The sequence below is a fragment of the Diplotaxodon limnothrissa genome, linkage group LG17 (assembly GCF_057381915.1).
Source record: "Diplotaxodon limnothrissa isolate DT_005_m linkage group LG17, D_limnothrissa_male_GT1.1, whole genome shotgun sequence".
In the NCBI taxonomy this organism is placed as follows: Eukaryota; Metazoa; Chordata; class Actinopteri; order Cichliformes; family Cichlidae; genus Diplotaxodon; species Diplotaxodon limnothrissa.
In genome coordinates this window covers 27883796-27898764 of record NC_140612.1, presented here as the reverse complement: position 1 = coordinate 27898764, position 14969 = coordinate 27883796, and the positions used below count along the sequence as shown (strand labels likewise).

The window sequence follows — 14969 nt, the reverse complement described above, 5'->3', positions numbered from 1 at the left end:
TGTGCTAACTAAAAATAAAGACAAGATGATAGTTTATTAAATTTTAATGAAATTTGCAGATTGTTTCGGTGAAGTTTAATAAACTCCTTGCTATCTAAAATATAACAGGACACCGGAGAATATTCTCGAGCATCTCACACTTCTGATAATCAGCTGTCTGCTTGACGTTTATTCAGCTGTGTAAAAACTATAACTTTAATCTCAGCAAAACAGATTTACTCAGGAACAAATAAAATACTAAAATAAGCCAAACAATAACATTTTTAAGTTATCTAAGTGACTTATATATCATGTTTAACCTGAGCAGCGAAAGACAGCGGTGTGTTTGAAAACGATCTGCTGGGAGTCCGGTGTTCTCACGGCTCTAGTGAGCCTTGCCCCGGCTAGCTATCGAGCTAGTGGGTAACAGACGTCTCCGAAAACATCGGAGCGCTTTTGAAAATATGTGGTGTCTTGATAAACTGAGCAGATATTTGAGGTTTACACAGCTACATTCTCGCCTGAAAATATGTTAAACGTTTATTTTGTGACCCAGAAAGAATAATAAGAGTAATATTAAAACTAACTAGCTGCCGCCATTGTTGGAAACTGAGCTAGGCCGCGCTATGAATTCTGGGACACCGCTTCTTCTTCTTCTTCTTCGGGGTTTAACGGCTGGCATCCTTGTATATGCAGTGCTGCCATCTTCTGTTTCAGTCCGTTATTACACTCTTAAATCCTACTACTTATTCCTGCGTCTTTTGTGATCTTACAAAGCTTCAAACGCCGCCTCGACTATTAAATCAGTCGTCGACGATTTTGATAGTCGACGTAATCGTGACTAGTCGACTAATCATGGCAGCCCTACTGCAGACAGGCATAATTATACTGAGCCTGAGGTCTACCAGTGACTGACAGCATCCCACTGGGAACCAGTTCTGAGGCCTTCTGCATAGTCTCCGCTCGCACCTTCACTGCATACAAAGCTAGAAGATGCATAAGGAGTAAATACAGAATATTAACCAAAGTTGTGATTAAAACACCTTTTACAAGTGCACAAAAAAACCCAAAAAAGAAATCTTTCTACCTTCTGCAAAGTTCATCGCCCCAGAAAAGACAAGAGCAGCAAATTCTCCGACACTGAAACCTGCAGCAGCGACACACATCTCAATGGCCTGTGTACAGCAGGAAACAAGTAAAAAAAAAATAAAAAAATAAAAATGTAACAGCCTCCCGATTATGACCGATATATCATTTATGTCACTGATACATCCGTAACTGAAATTAACTCAGAACAATTTGTTTATTTTTTTAAATGGTCATTCAGAATCAGAAGATTATTTACGGTGATGTTTTTGGTGGGAGTGAAACAACAATCTACTGATAAAAACAATAAAAACAAGATGTGATAATAAGAAATAACCACTGTTGGAAGCCTTATTTACTCTACCGCCTTAATCAGGTGCAGTAATTAAAGTTGAAATGAGAAACTTTGCATTTGAAAGATGCTCTTCTACTGGGCACTCAAAATGCTTTCTTACAACAAGCATCATTCATCCACACCTTCATACATAATGTGCGCACATTTTAAATATAAATTAATATTACTGTAGCAGTATTTAAAAAAAAAAAAAAAAAAAGATAAAATGGCCACATTTAAGAAGGCAGGACCTGCAGTTATTGTCCTTTTTCCAGACATTTAACTGGCACTTACTTTGGGGTTTTCTTGGTTGAGTCTCTCCACAGCAGCCAGGGAGGTGACAAACACCGCCGGCTGACAGTGAACCGTTTTCTGCAGCTCGTCCTCGGGGCCCTCCAGACACAGAGACAGCAGGTCGTAACCCAGGATCTTCTGGGCTACGGTGAACATTTCTTTAACGTTGGGGTATTTTAAAAGTCCTCTGCCCATGCCCACAAACTGGCTGCCCTGACCGGGGAAGAGGAGCACGGAGCAGCCGCTGGGGTCTTTTTTGGGTCTCCGCTGAGGCGCCGCGGCTGGCTCGCTGTTCGGGGGAGAAGCGGGAACTTCAGCCGGAGAAGGGTAATCTCCAGCCGTGGAACCGGGCTTGTTGGTGGACAGCGTCCTGCTCAGAGAGACCAGCGACCTGACCTTCCCTCTGGAAGATGCTGCCATCCTGACTGCCACTGATGCCAACATGAGCTGTTCCTCATCCAACGACGTGTCTGCGGATGAAATAAGACGCACAGCCCGCCCGGACAAACTGTAATCACCGAAAGAGTCAACTTTGCTTGAACTCAACTCTGACATCTGCTCGGCATGACACCTCACAGGGAGACGAAAAGAATATTCAGAATACAATTGACAAATGCAAAAAAACCCTCTAAACCATTGACTACAGAGAGATTTAACGTTGTTCGGCAGGATAATGTTGACCAAGGTTGAATCTTTGTCCAGTTTAATCTATCCAGCTTATTCCCTAGCCATCCCACCAAGAATTATAAAAGACATAAATAAGGCGAATTTTAATTTCATATGGAAAAATAAACATCATTATATTAGTAACAGGGACTTGATAAAAGATTATGAAGAGGGGGGTTTAAAAGCAATCGATTTTGAAATAATGAATGGCATTTTAAAGATTAATTGGCTACGATCTTTCTTGAAAAATGATAATGAGATGTGGTTCTTGATGCCATCTCTTATTTTCAACAAAGTTGGGGGGATCCTTTTAGTATGTGATTTTGACATTTCTAAACTACCCATAAAACTTTCCAAATTTCATCAACAAGTTTTGTTAAATTGTAAATTAATGTTTAAACATAACTTTAGTCCCCACAATGTTCCATTGTGGAATAATAGGGTGATATTGAATCGGGGGAAATCTATGTTTGTGGACGAATGGATGACAAAACAAATTTGGTCTGTGACACATATAATGGATGAAAATGGAGATATACTTGAATTAAACAGGCTTAATGAGAAATATGACATGAGTTGCTCGTTCGAGCTCTATAAAAAGGTTTCACAGAATATCCCAACAGTCCTTGTAAATACAATAAAGAACAATTTTTCAAATATACAGACTACAAATTTACATAAAGTTAAACTAGATGGTCTTGACTTGGTTAATGGAAAATGCAATAATCCATTTTTGAGGAGGTATTTGGTTAACACCTTATATCCAGGTAGGACAAAATTCTCCCTGTTCCATAAATCTCTTAAGCTAATAAATAAGCCCCAAGCAATCAAATTGCATAGATTTTTTGAAGAGTTTGATTTTTCTTAGCCCCTTATTTAAGTTATGTGTCTTGTTTATGGAACCTCACTTTTAGAGATTTTATGATCCCCCTTGTCTTCTTTATTTCTGTTCCTTGTTTTTCATTCTTTTTTTTATTGTTATTTATTTTTGTATTGGTTATTCATCTTTTTATATTATTATTATGTAGATGTGTGAATATGGATGTGTATGTATGCATGTGTATATGCATATATATGTATGTGTATGTGTATATATGTGTGTGTGTGTGTGTGTGTGTGTGTGTGTGTGTGTGTGTGTATGTTTACTTTCAGTTATTGTCGATTTCATTGTGGTGTACAGGAGATGTGATTCTGTTCTGATTGATTTAATATGTCGCTTGTCTCTTTGAGATTGTCATTGTTATTGTTCTAAATAAAGTTCATTTAAAAAACAAAACAAAACAAAAAACCTCACAGGGAGACGCCATGTTGTTTATACGGAGTTTATTCTCGTCTTCTTCCGGTTGACGTTCAGGCTCTCTCACGGTGCAGCGCCACCTCAGGTCAAATTATGTCATGCTCTAATGTATCGTGTTTTTCTTTTCTGTGCTTTAATTTGTCTACAAAGTGAAAATAACCATAAGAGCTTTTAAGTATACACAGACATGTGCTTCTTAAATTTAGCTTAATTGGCTCCACAGGTAGGAAGTAAAAAAGTAAAAAAAAAACTTCCTTGCTGTACTTAATTTTTACTCCCTACATTTTTAAACAAATATCTGTAGTTTCCACTCCGTATTTTTGACAGAGAGGAGGGCTGGGTAGCCGTAGTTTTTGTTGACCGCTGCGCTGCACAACATGTTTCGCTTTGTTACATTAGAGCCTGTGATGTTTTAAGAGTCTGAATCAGGAGCTGATGACATTACTCTGTAAACTCTCAAAGCACTTTAATAAACAAGCAAACAATTCCACCTCTTGCATTATTGCGTAAAGTTGACAGCGTGTCAGGCAAATAGGCAGGCTCCATCCCTGGCCTCTAGCGACTGTGGAAGTCGCTACAGTAATGTTTGCATCAGTCTATCAGATGAATCCCCTCCAAGTCCAATATTTACATCAGTTACAGTGATAATGCTTGGTGTCTACTTTCAGCCACTGCAGTAGAATGCCAGGAATGAATCTCATTGAAATTGTAGTTGCATTTGCTATTTAATTTAATTGTCATGGATGATACACAGACAACCCAACAGCAAACAGAGGAAAACAATGGGCCACGTGGGACACAGGGGCAAGGCAAAGTAACAGAAACCTAAAGCCTAAGAATATAACACAAGAAGAAAACAATAAAGAGAACCAAAAACATACATAAGAATAATCAATGAATATAAATGAACAAACACAAAACACTGGGTCACAGACTCAGTACCATGACAGTTAAATGTACATAATAAATACTTTAAATCAGATGACAATGTAGCTGACACTGTGTTTATTAGTGTGTGGTCAACCACAAATCTTCATACTGTCATCCATAGATGAGGTCTTTATACAAATGATGAAAGATAATGAAAGAAACTGTTTAATTGATATGAAATGATTGAATTATATGAAATATTATGGCTTTGTCTGCCAGAGTGTTTTTCTGTAAACTACTTTGAACTACTGGCAGTCAGTGAAGTCACTGAAAGGCAAGATTCTATGTTGTGTTGCCGTAGTTTCCAGAGTTTACTTATAAAGCTCACTTACAGAATTCAGTTAGAAAAGTCAAGCATTTGAAAGGTGCACATTTGAAGAAGTATTAACTCAATATTAACTCATTACGGTTTACATTTTCGATTTTAAAGGGTCTCCGAAATTACAATGAAAAAGGAAACAAGAAAAATTACCACTCCGGCCGATAAGAAAGATTCAGGAGATCAAGGTAAGTAAAATAATAAAATAAGAACCTGGTAAAATCCAAATCCTAGAAATGTTGACACTGTGTGAATCATTTTTGAAGCAATTGAATCATATGTTTGATTGAAAATAGCTTTAATACAAGATGTCTAATCAAAGGAAGGTTACCGGTCTTTTGGTAAAATAATGTAATAAGTTTATTCTTGGACTCAACAGTAAAAACAGACCAACAAGTGTCATCAAGATCTAAGACTTAGTAAACCTAGTATCAATTCGCACTGGTCAGTTTTTTTAATCCCAAGAATAAACTTGTGATCATTTAAGCAAAAGCAATTTCAAATTCTTTGCCATCAAACTGCTTCCAGTCCTGATGTCGGGGACTCTTTTTCACCACTGTGTTGTTGTCGTCGTTTATAGATTGTAAGAGCAGGACTGCTAAAAGAAAGGCCAGTCCTGAAAAGAAGACCCCAATAAAAAGGAGGAGGGTCGCTGAGCAGGCTGGTCCTTCCACCAGCTCAGATGTGGTCAAAGGAGTGAAGCGCAAGGTTGTGCAAGATGAAGAGGGCACAACAAAGAAAGCAAAGAAGGCTAAACTTCTCGACCATACGAGCGGTGACAAGGAGCAAGCATCCTCCTCGTTGGACTCTGGTAAAGGTAGGCTAATTAGTTGAATAAGGGGGTAGATTAAGTGTGGTTGCTAGGTTTAAGATATTGGTGTTTAGTGTTTGTGTCTATCATCCAGTGAGCTGATGTGCTTTTGGTGTTTTCCACATCTCCAGACTTGAACAACAAACAGGAGTGCACAAAAAATGGCAAAAGAAAGGCCACGGGAGACAACAGAGAGTCACCCAAGAAAAAAAAAAGGAATGTGGACCAGGGCAAAAAATCAGTGGCAGACCAAAAACGTAAGTAGCAAGCAGCTTGGGTTTTATATTCAGGGGAAGGGCAGAAGGAACATTTAGGCTACAGAGGAGAGTAATTTGTGTCACAGCTGTAATAAAACAAGATTTGCTGTTTTGTCTGTTCAGGTGAATTCCAAGCCAGATATGTGGAGGAGCACCAGCTCGGAGAAGGAGGCTGCGGAGCAGTGTTTTCTGGCTACCGGATAGAAGATCGTTTTCCAGTAAGTGTTCAGATGATGGTAGTAAGACAGGCAGTAACGCAGATAATGGATAATATCGTAAACTGAGACGTCTGCTGTGTTTCCACCTTTCATTATGTCATACTGAGGAAATGCTCACCAATGCTCTGTGTCTTCTAGGTTGCCATCAAACACATTCCCAAAAATAAAGTCTACTGCAAAGTGGCGGTAAGCGTCCAACACTTGAATTAGTTTTACATTACTGGATTGAATGCGGCGTTCCTCATCATCCACTTTGTTGTAATATTTCAGGATGAAAATGGGAAGATGCTCTCGGTGGAAGTGGCCATTATGCTTAAACTTGCAGGTGAAGCAGAAGGGTCAGTGGGAATATCAGCACCTGTGTCCTTGCTGGAGTGGTTCGACTTTGGCAAAGAGCTGATCCTGGTGCTGGAGAGACCTGTCCCTGCTGTGGACCTGCAAAAATACAAAGCAGAAAATGGAAGAGCTTTACCAGAGGACAAGGCCAAGGTAGGTTGACTGGGAGAGCCTTAGACTGTACAGCATTCAATCAAGGCAGAAAAGCATTAACTCATTATTGTGTTTTTCATCTTTTCCAGGTCATTCTGAAGCAACTAGTTGATGCTGTAAAGGAACTTGAGGAGAAACACATCTTTCATCGGGACATCAAGGGACAAAACATTCTGATTGAGACCGGCTCAGATGTGCCTCGAGTTCGCATCATTGACTTTGGACTGAGCTGCTTTGTTAAACAGCGATCTCTGTATCGCATCTTCTATGGTAACATATTCTGCTCCTGCTTTTCACAGATGTAACAATTTGTGTCTTTTGTTTTAGAAGAAATTGCAATTGTGTCTGTTTGTTAGGCACTCCTCTTCACATCCCTCCCGAGTGGTACATTAGGAGCTGCTACAGGTGTGGACCCACCACGGTGTGGCAAATGGGAGTGGTGTTGTATGAAGCGCTTCATGCACGATACTTTAGTACCGCGAGGTTCCTCACAAAGCAACTGAGCATCAAAAAGCGTCTGTCCACAGGTAAGAAAACTTCACACTTCCACATTCACTGATGCCTTGGATCACTAGAACTATCATCTTCATCTTTTTGATCTTTTCTTTCTTTCAAGAATGCCGGAATTTCTTGGACGCATGTTTAGCTATAGTCCCGGAGAAGCGCCCAACACTGGAGGAGCTCCAGCTTCACCCCTGGCTAAGATAACACACACAAACACACAATTCACACCTTATCATGTAAGTGTGATACATTGTAGTAACTTCCTTTCTTTTTTCTGTTGGACAGGAATAGATAGAGTGGGTCAATCTTAAAAAATAAATAAATAAAAATTTAGCTTTTTTGGAGTTCCTGTAACCCCCCCAGCCATCCCAGGAAAGGGGATCTCTCTTTGAATGGGCTTTCCCGAGGTTTCTTCCCATCGATCTGGCCCCCTGGGGAGTTTTTCCTCGTCTTCATAGAGAGCTTGGGCTGGGTCAGGAGCTCCATCAAAACTGTCTTTATTTGATGACATTAAAGTCATCAAATAAAGATGTGTTTTACTTAAAGTAAAATTTGATCAAAATAAAACTTGTTTAATTCATCTTTGCTGAAGATTCTCCTTCATTACTATTTTGTTTTGTTTTTTTTACCCATGGTGCATTTTGACAAATAAGAAAACTGAATCAGGTTAAAGTGTGCACAAAGACAGTCACACTGCAAATGATCTGAAGACTTGCATCTGTTGCTCTAACCCCCAACTAGTTTAGACAGATTTCCTGGTTCTACCAGAGGTTTTTTCCTTCAAGAAGGGAGTTTTTCCTTCCCACTGTTGCTGAGTGTTTGCTCATAGTGGGTTGTAAAAGCATAAAAGTTAATAAGAGGCATTCATAGCAGAGTTATCACAGAGGGAACTATATAGCTTAAATGTACAATTTCTACAGGACGAATTATAACTTCATTATGTATAAAAGCTCCTGTGGATAATTACTCCTATTTGTAACTTTACACAAGAGAAAGTTTGCTGTCACACTATTTATAACAGGTTGGGTTTTGTCCTCTGAGTTGAGCCTTTGGTTGCAGTTTATTGAAGAATTTCCTCTAAAGTAGCTGTTGATAAAGATTTAAGGTCCTGTTTATATACAGAAATATGCTTTAGTTCATGTTTTTTTACATGTCTGCCTCAGTGGATCAGTAGAAGATCTGGCACAGGAAACTAGATGATGAAAAAAGGTTACGAATACACATATATATCTATATAGATACAGATATACTCATGGTGGGTTCACGCCCTCGGCCCACGCCCCTCTGAGGAGGAAACACCTGGGCCTCATCAGTGCAGCCAGCATTTAAGCCAGGGAGTGGCTTCTACTCATCGCTGGATCGTTGTGTGTGACTCGCGTCAGTGCAGCCCGGCTCTCAGCAAGTTCTCATTTGCTTCCCTGTGCAAAACCTCTAACGTGTGTTTCCTTCTGTACATAGATCCCCTGGACCCGACTCTGCATTCCCCGAGCGGATTCCCTTTTTGTGTGAGTGTTTGGAGAGAGAGTCAGAAGAGGAGCAAGTGTCTTTTCCCTACCTGGATTTCCCCGGAGCCTTTTCCCTGTCACCGCTTTGTATATAGCACTATCCCCTGCACTGTTTGTATATACACCTGGTGGAACTGTAATAAATACTGACTGTGCCTCTGAGTCCTGCATGTGAGTCCTCAAGCGAACCGTGACACCCACACAGATGAGAGCTTAGCAGTGAAGCTCTCTCTTAAAATTTGAGTTATAAAGTCAGAAGTTATCACTGACAGAGATCCATGTTCTTTTAACATAAGAAAGAATATTTGCTGAAATTGACATTAATCCAAGCCCTTAAAACGCCATTTTGGATTAAGCATTTCCTTTTAGAAAAGTCTTCAATGAGCAGGAAGCTCCAGTACTGAAAAAAGAAGCCAACATCAACTGCTAAACGTGCTAAAAGTAAGTAAGTCCCTGTAGACTCCTATGATCAAAACACATACAGTATAAAAGTTATAGGTTACAGATCTGAAAAGTAAAACAAATGTCAAAGTGCAAAAAGACTTATGGTCCCATAGAAGTCTATTCCATTTGCCTGGAATTAGGTGAACACCTTTGTGACAAATTTAATGGCTCAGTCATTTGTTTCATGTCATATTTAATAAAAGACTGACATGGTGGCATGTTGAATTGTCCATTTTGCACATATTTGGTCATTCTAAGCGTCAGAAGGGGAAAGATCATTCTGGGAATGCCTACTGGCGAAGGATGTGTGACTGACAAGTCCAGTGTGTGAAGTTTAACTACAGTCTAAGGAGCGTGGAAAGAAAAGCATCTGGACTTCTTTAAGTTTCTTGAAGATGTTTCACCTCTCATCTGAGAAGCTTCTTCAGTTCAGAATTTCTTCAGAGAACTGAAGAAGCTTCTTGAATGAGAGGTGAAACGCACCTGTACCTGCTCCTCAGGTGGGAGCGACTGGTGTCCAGCAGGTGCCTGCACCTTTCATCCGCATTGTAGGCTCAGGGGACCCGACACCACCACCTGTCCTACATTCGCTCCCACAACCATCATTACACTCAGCTGCACAGGATGCTCCTCAGTCAGTCAGCCTTCTCCTCAGTGTACAGTCCAGCCTTCTCCCCAACCGCCATTACTACCACTAGTTCAGTTTGCTACCCAGTCTCCCTCAGTTCAATCTGTAGCTCTGCCTCCTGTGTCCCCGCTGGCTCTGTCTCCTGTGTCCCCCGCACCTCAGTCAGCTACCCCACCACAAGCTCAATTTTCACCTCTACCATCACTTCAGTCATCAGTTCAGTCTGCCACTCAGTCGCCCGTAGCTCCATCATCCACACCATCACCCGCTTCTCTTCCACCACAACCATCACGACACTCAGCCATTCAGGCTGCTGCTCAGTCAGTCATTCAACCTGTAGTCCTGTCATTAATGCACTCCTTAGCTGAACCATTAGCACAGTCACCGTTAACTCAGTCATCCACTCCACCGCCCACTCCACTGTCACCACAACCATTACTACAGCCATCAGTTTGGTCCCCTGTAGCAGTTTGGTCTTCTGGTCAGCTTAACATTCAGCCAGGGGTCCCGATACCCTCTGGCGCTACATCAGCTCCGGCTGGAAGCTCGGATGAGCCCATCCAGCACTCCGCGGCTTCCACGCTGCCACCTGCCTTGTCCGCTGGGGGTTCTGGAGAGCCCAGCCAGCCCTTCCTCTTGGTAGTTGGATTCCCCCTGTGTCCATGCTTTTATTGTGGTGTTTGTTCTGGTACCGTGTTCCCGTCCGTTGTGTTCTGTGTTCTCCTCATCCCCTCGTATTCATCCTTGTTCTCTGCCTCTCTCTCTGTGCTCATCTCTGTGTACTGTGTTGTGTTTAAGGTCCACATCTTGGTGTCAGTATTTTCAGTTTCGTGTCCTCCCTGCTCGGTCATGAGTAATTGTCTTCAGCTGTGTTCCCCGTGTGTTCCCACTTCCCTCATTACCTTCTGTGTATTTATGTCAGAGTGTCCCTTTGTTCTGTGTTGCGTCATCCTTCTAGGTTGTGTGCATTTCCCGTGTCTTCCCAGCGCCTCAGCTTTAGTTTCTCCCAGTATAGTTTTGTATGACTTCTTATGTTCCTGTTAATAAAGACCTGCCTTTGAGTTCATTCCCGTGTGTCTAGAGCCGTGCAATTGGGTCCTCTCTTGCTTTCACACAGCCGCCGCATGACAGTTAATACTTCTCATGGATATCTCAGATCTCCATCACAAATAAAATAATAAAGGGCCATAATAAGAGTTAGAAATCCATTGTTACCGCTCAAGCTCCAGTCTGGCCCTCTCCTCCTCCAGCCGAGCCTGGATCTCCATATTAAGGGCAACTTCCAGCTGCTGCTGTGTCAGCTCCAGCTCCCTGATCCTCTTCTTCTGTTGTTCAGCCTCCTTTTCCTTCACCTGCATCTCAGCCTGCATGCTGTCTTTTATCTATGCACACACACACAGCTACATAAACAGATGCACCAACAGAGCGGTATAAACTGACCTATTCCTGAATCACCTTTTCCTGGACTGTCATAACCATTTTTCCAAATCATTAAAGATGTGAATTTTATAATGACAGTCAACATTTTGCTGCAGTTCTCAAAGATCAAAGTCAAGGAGAAAAGACTCTGTACATAATTGGTGTCAAGTGGAAAACTTTTTTTTTTACCATCTCAGCCTCTTTCAGCTGTCTTTCCAGTTCCATCTGCACCTCCCTCTGCTTCCTCCGCTCTCTCTCCTCTGCCTCCCTTCGGCGAGTTTCCAGTTCCCGAGCATGCTGTGAAACAGATGAAAGAGCCATTGTTTGGTTTGTGTTTTCACCTCTATCCAGCAGGTGACACTAGGCCATCAGCTTCGAGGTTCAACGTATTGTGCTTTCAGCGGTGCTCTTCTTGATAACTTGGTTTAAGTAAGTGGGTATTTGAGTTCATGTTGCTTTCCTTACAGCTGTAAGTAATCTGCTCATTCCGCTTTTGATCTTTGGCACCAACAAGTGATTTTTTTCCCAGAGAAGTGCTGCTCACAGGAGATTTCCTCTATTTCAGACCATTTTCTATAAACCGGTTAGATGGTTGTACAGTTTCTGAAATACTCAGACAAGCCTGTCCGACACAAACAACAATGCATGTTCAAAGTCATTTAAATCCCATTTGACCTTCAGCAGGTCATCTTATTAATGTATACATGCCTAAATGCACTGAGCTGCTGCCATGTGATAGGCTGATTAGGTATTTGACCTAATGAGCAGCTCAACAGGTGTATCTAACAAAAATGTGGCCAGTGAGTGTACATGGTACTTTTTAAATGGACAAAATGAACTGCACTGGCAGCTGCCCAGTGCCACTATGACTTAGTTAAATAATCACTACCATGGATAGTTTGGTGCATGATGTAATTAAATAAATATTACAAAAAAAGATTCTTATAGCCCTCACTTACCTTGATAATGTTTTCAATCTCTAAGTCCTGTTTGTCTTTCTCTTTTTCTGTCTTCTCTGTCTCATGGATAGTCGAGTCATCAGATTGGCTGCCCCTGCTGCTGCAGCTGCTGCGGGCGCTCCGGCTGCGTTCCCGCTGACTGTTTTCCCGCTGGATCCGTCTCTTCAGTTTGAGTTCATGGTGAAGGGAAGACTTTCCCTCACTCTGAAGACGGAGGGCAGTTTGAATGGCTGAATACCAGATGTAAAATCTTGGGTATACTTTCCATTTAACTTTCCGAGTCAGACTGAATAGGATGGGTTATCTTTTAAAAATGAGGACTGGTGTAGCTTTACAGAGTAATTGAATACATGTTTCGGAAAATATGTTAATCCCTTTTGGATAAAGTGGCTGACTGACCTCCACCTGCCGGAGCACCTCTCTGAGAGGTTCAGTAGCCGATGCCATCAGCTCAGTATGGAACGCACCACTGACTGGGAGAGTTTTGGTCCGCATGAACTTTAGGCGCCGAGAGTTTTCCTGGAGGAAATCCAGAGCCTGAGAAGTCAAAGAAGACAGCAGAAATGACAAGAGCAGCTCTAACAACTTTTTTGATGGTTGAGAGAAGACAGAAAAGAGAACACAATAGATTCACGGTATATTAAAGCAGCAAGAATATATGAATGCATTACCTGCTGGTGCCCTGCAATAACCCTGCCATCTGGAAAAAGCTAGTTGGCCACAGAGCACACAGGATTCTCCATCCCCAGACTCTTGCAGTGCTCTTTTGCCTGCAGACTAGGGCTGCCACAAACGATTATTTTGATAGTCGACTAGTCACCGATTATTTTTGCGATTAGTCGACTAATCAGACTATCCACTCTGCCATAGCTCGGCTACAGACTCAGCACCCGAGTGCCTTTATTGTGATCTCGGGTGACTTCAACCATGTATCACTGGACAATACACTACCAACATTCAAACAATATGTGGACTGTCCCACCAGGGGAGAGAAAACTTTAGACTTACTGTATGCTAACGTCAAGGATGCATACAGCTCCTCCTCCCTCCCCCCACTTGGTAGGTCAGATCATAACCTGATTCACCTCACCCCCCGCTATGTGCCAATTGTGAGGAGGGAACCTGTGACCACCAGGACTGTTAGGAGGTGGTCAGAGGAGGCAATAGCGGAACTACAGGGCTGTTTCGAGGTGACCGACTGGGAAACACTCTGTGAGCCTCACGCCGAGGACATCAATGGGCTTACTGAGTGTATCACAGGCTACATAACTTTCTGCACCGACTCCATTGTTCCAGCTCAGACTGTTCATTGTTACCCAAATAACAAGCCGTGGGTGACTAAGGACATCAAAGCCCTCCTCAACAACAAGAAGAGGGCTTTCAGAGGGGGCAACAAAGAGGAGGTGAGGAAGATCCAGGTGTTACTAAAGGACAAGATCAGAGAGGCTAAGGACAATTACAGGAGGAAGCTGGAGTGGAAACTCCAGCAGAACAGCATGAGAGAGGTGTGGAGGGGCATGAAGACCATCACTGGATTCAGGCCAACCAACAGCAGGGGAGCTGAGGGAGGTGAGAATAGAGCCGACGAGTTGAATCTGTTTTTCAATAGTTTCGACACCACAGTGTCTGCTCCCACCCCCACAACCTCACCTGCAGTCAGCCTGGAATCCAGAACCACACCACTGTGCCAGCCTCTCTCTTCACATGTTGCCTCCTGTGAGATTCCTGACACCCCTCCCCCACCCATCACCTTCACTCAATACCAGGTTGAGATGCAAATGAGGAGACTTCACTCAGGCAAGTCTGCTGGACCAGACGGAGTGAGTCCCCTTGTCCTCAAGACCTGTGCCCCCCAGCTGTGTGGAGTCTTTCATAAACTGTTTATGCTGAGTCTGAGTCTGCAGAGGGTCCCGGTGATGTGGAAGACATCATGCCTCGTCCCTGTACCAAAGACGCCTCGTCCCAGTGGCCCCCAGGATTACAGGCCCGTGGCACTGACCTCCCACATCATGAAGACCCTGGAAAGGCTCATCCTGGACCAGCTGCGACCCATAGTAAGACCACATCTGGATCCCCTTCAGTTCGCTTATCAGCCTCGTCTCGGAACAGAGGACGCCATCATCTACCTTCCCAAATCGTGTCTACACCCATCTGGACCAGCCGGCGAGCACTGTGAGGGTCATGTTTTTTGACTTTTCCAGTGCTTTCAACACCATCAGGCCGACCCTCCTGGGTGATAAGTTAGCAGCGATGCAGGTGGATGCTTCTCTGGTGTCCTGGATTGTTGATTACCTGACAGGAAGACCACAATATGTACGTCTCCCACAGTGTGTGTCTGACAAGGTGATTAGCAACACAGGGGCACCACAGGGGACTGTCCTCTCCCCCTTCCTCTTCACCCTCTACACCACAGACTTCAGCCACTGCACAGAGACCTGCCATCTTCAGAAGTTTTCTGATGACTCTGCGGTGGTTGGATGCATCAGCAGGGATGATGAGACAGAGTACCGGGCTGTGGTCGACTCCTTTGTCACGTGGTGTGAGCAGAATCATCTGCAGCTCAACGTGGCAAAGACCAAGGAACTGATCGTGGACTTCAGGAAGACCAGGAAACACTTGACCCCTGTTTCAATCCAGGGGGTCAGTGTTGACATTGTGGAGGACTATAAATACCTTGGAGTACACATTGACAATAAACTGGACTGGGCTAAAAACACCACAGCACTTTACAGGAAGGGCCAGAGTCGTCTCTATTTTTTGAGGCGACTGAGGTCCTTCAACATCTGCCAGAAAATGCTGAGGATTTTCTATGAGTCTGTTGTGGCCAGTG

General features: G+C 42.9%; 2 protein-coding genes across 3 annotated transcripts; both read right to left on the bottom strand.

The window, feature by feature from the left end:
• Positions 1–843: 843 nt before the first annotated feature.
• LOC146615148 (malonyl-CoA-acyl carrier protein transacylase, mitochondrial-like) lies at positions 844–2263 on the bottom strand. The gene is made up of 3 exons (XM_085375542.1): positions 1694–2263; positions 1067–1154; positions 844–965 (listed from the first exon to the last, which is right to left on the bottom strand). Exons 1-3 carry the CDS (start codon positions 2246–2248, stop codon positions 844–846), a joined length of 765 nt encoding a protein of 254 aa, XP_085231668.1. The 5' UTR covers positions 2249–2263.
• Positions 2264–5990: 3727 nt separating this feature from the next.
• LOC146615147 (uncharacterized) lies at positions 5991–12946 on the bottom strand. Of its 2 annotated transcripts, XM_085376406.1 has the most exons (6): positions 12811–12946; positions 12539–12676; positions 12140–12343; positions 11370–11477; positions 10977–11143; positions 5991–6626 (listed from the first exon to the last, which is right to left on the bottom strand). In XM_085376406.1, exons 2-6 carry the CDS (start codon positions 12632–12634, stop codon positions 6458–6460), a joined length of 744 nt encoding a protein of 247 aa, XP_085232532.1. In that variant the 5' UTR covers positions 12635–12676; positions 12811–12946; the 3' UTR covers positions 5991–6457. The 2 variants fall into 2 exon arrangements, with proteins under 2 accessions (XP_085232532.1, XP_085232533.1); XM_085376407.1 differs by lacking the exon at positions 12811–12946 and having other exon boundaries at positions 12539–12787.
• Between the last annotated feature and the right edge of the window lie 2023 nt (positions 12947–14969).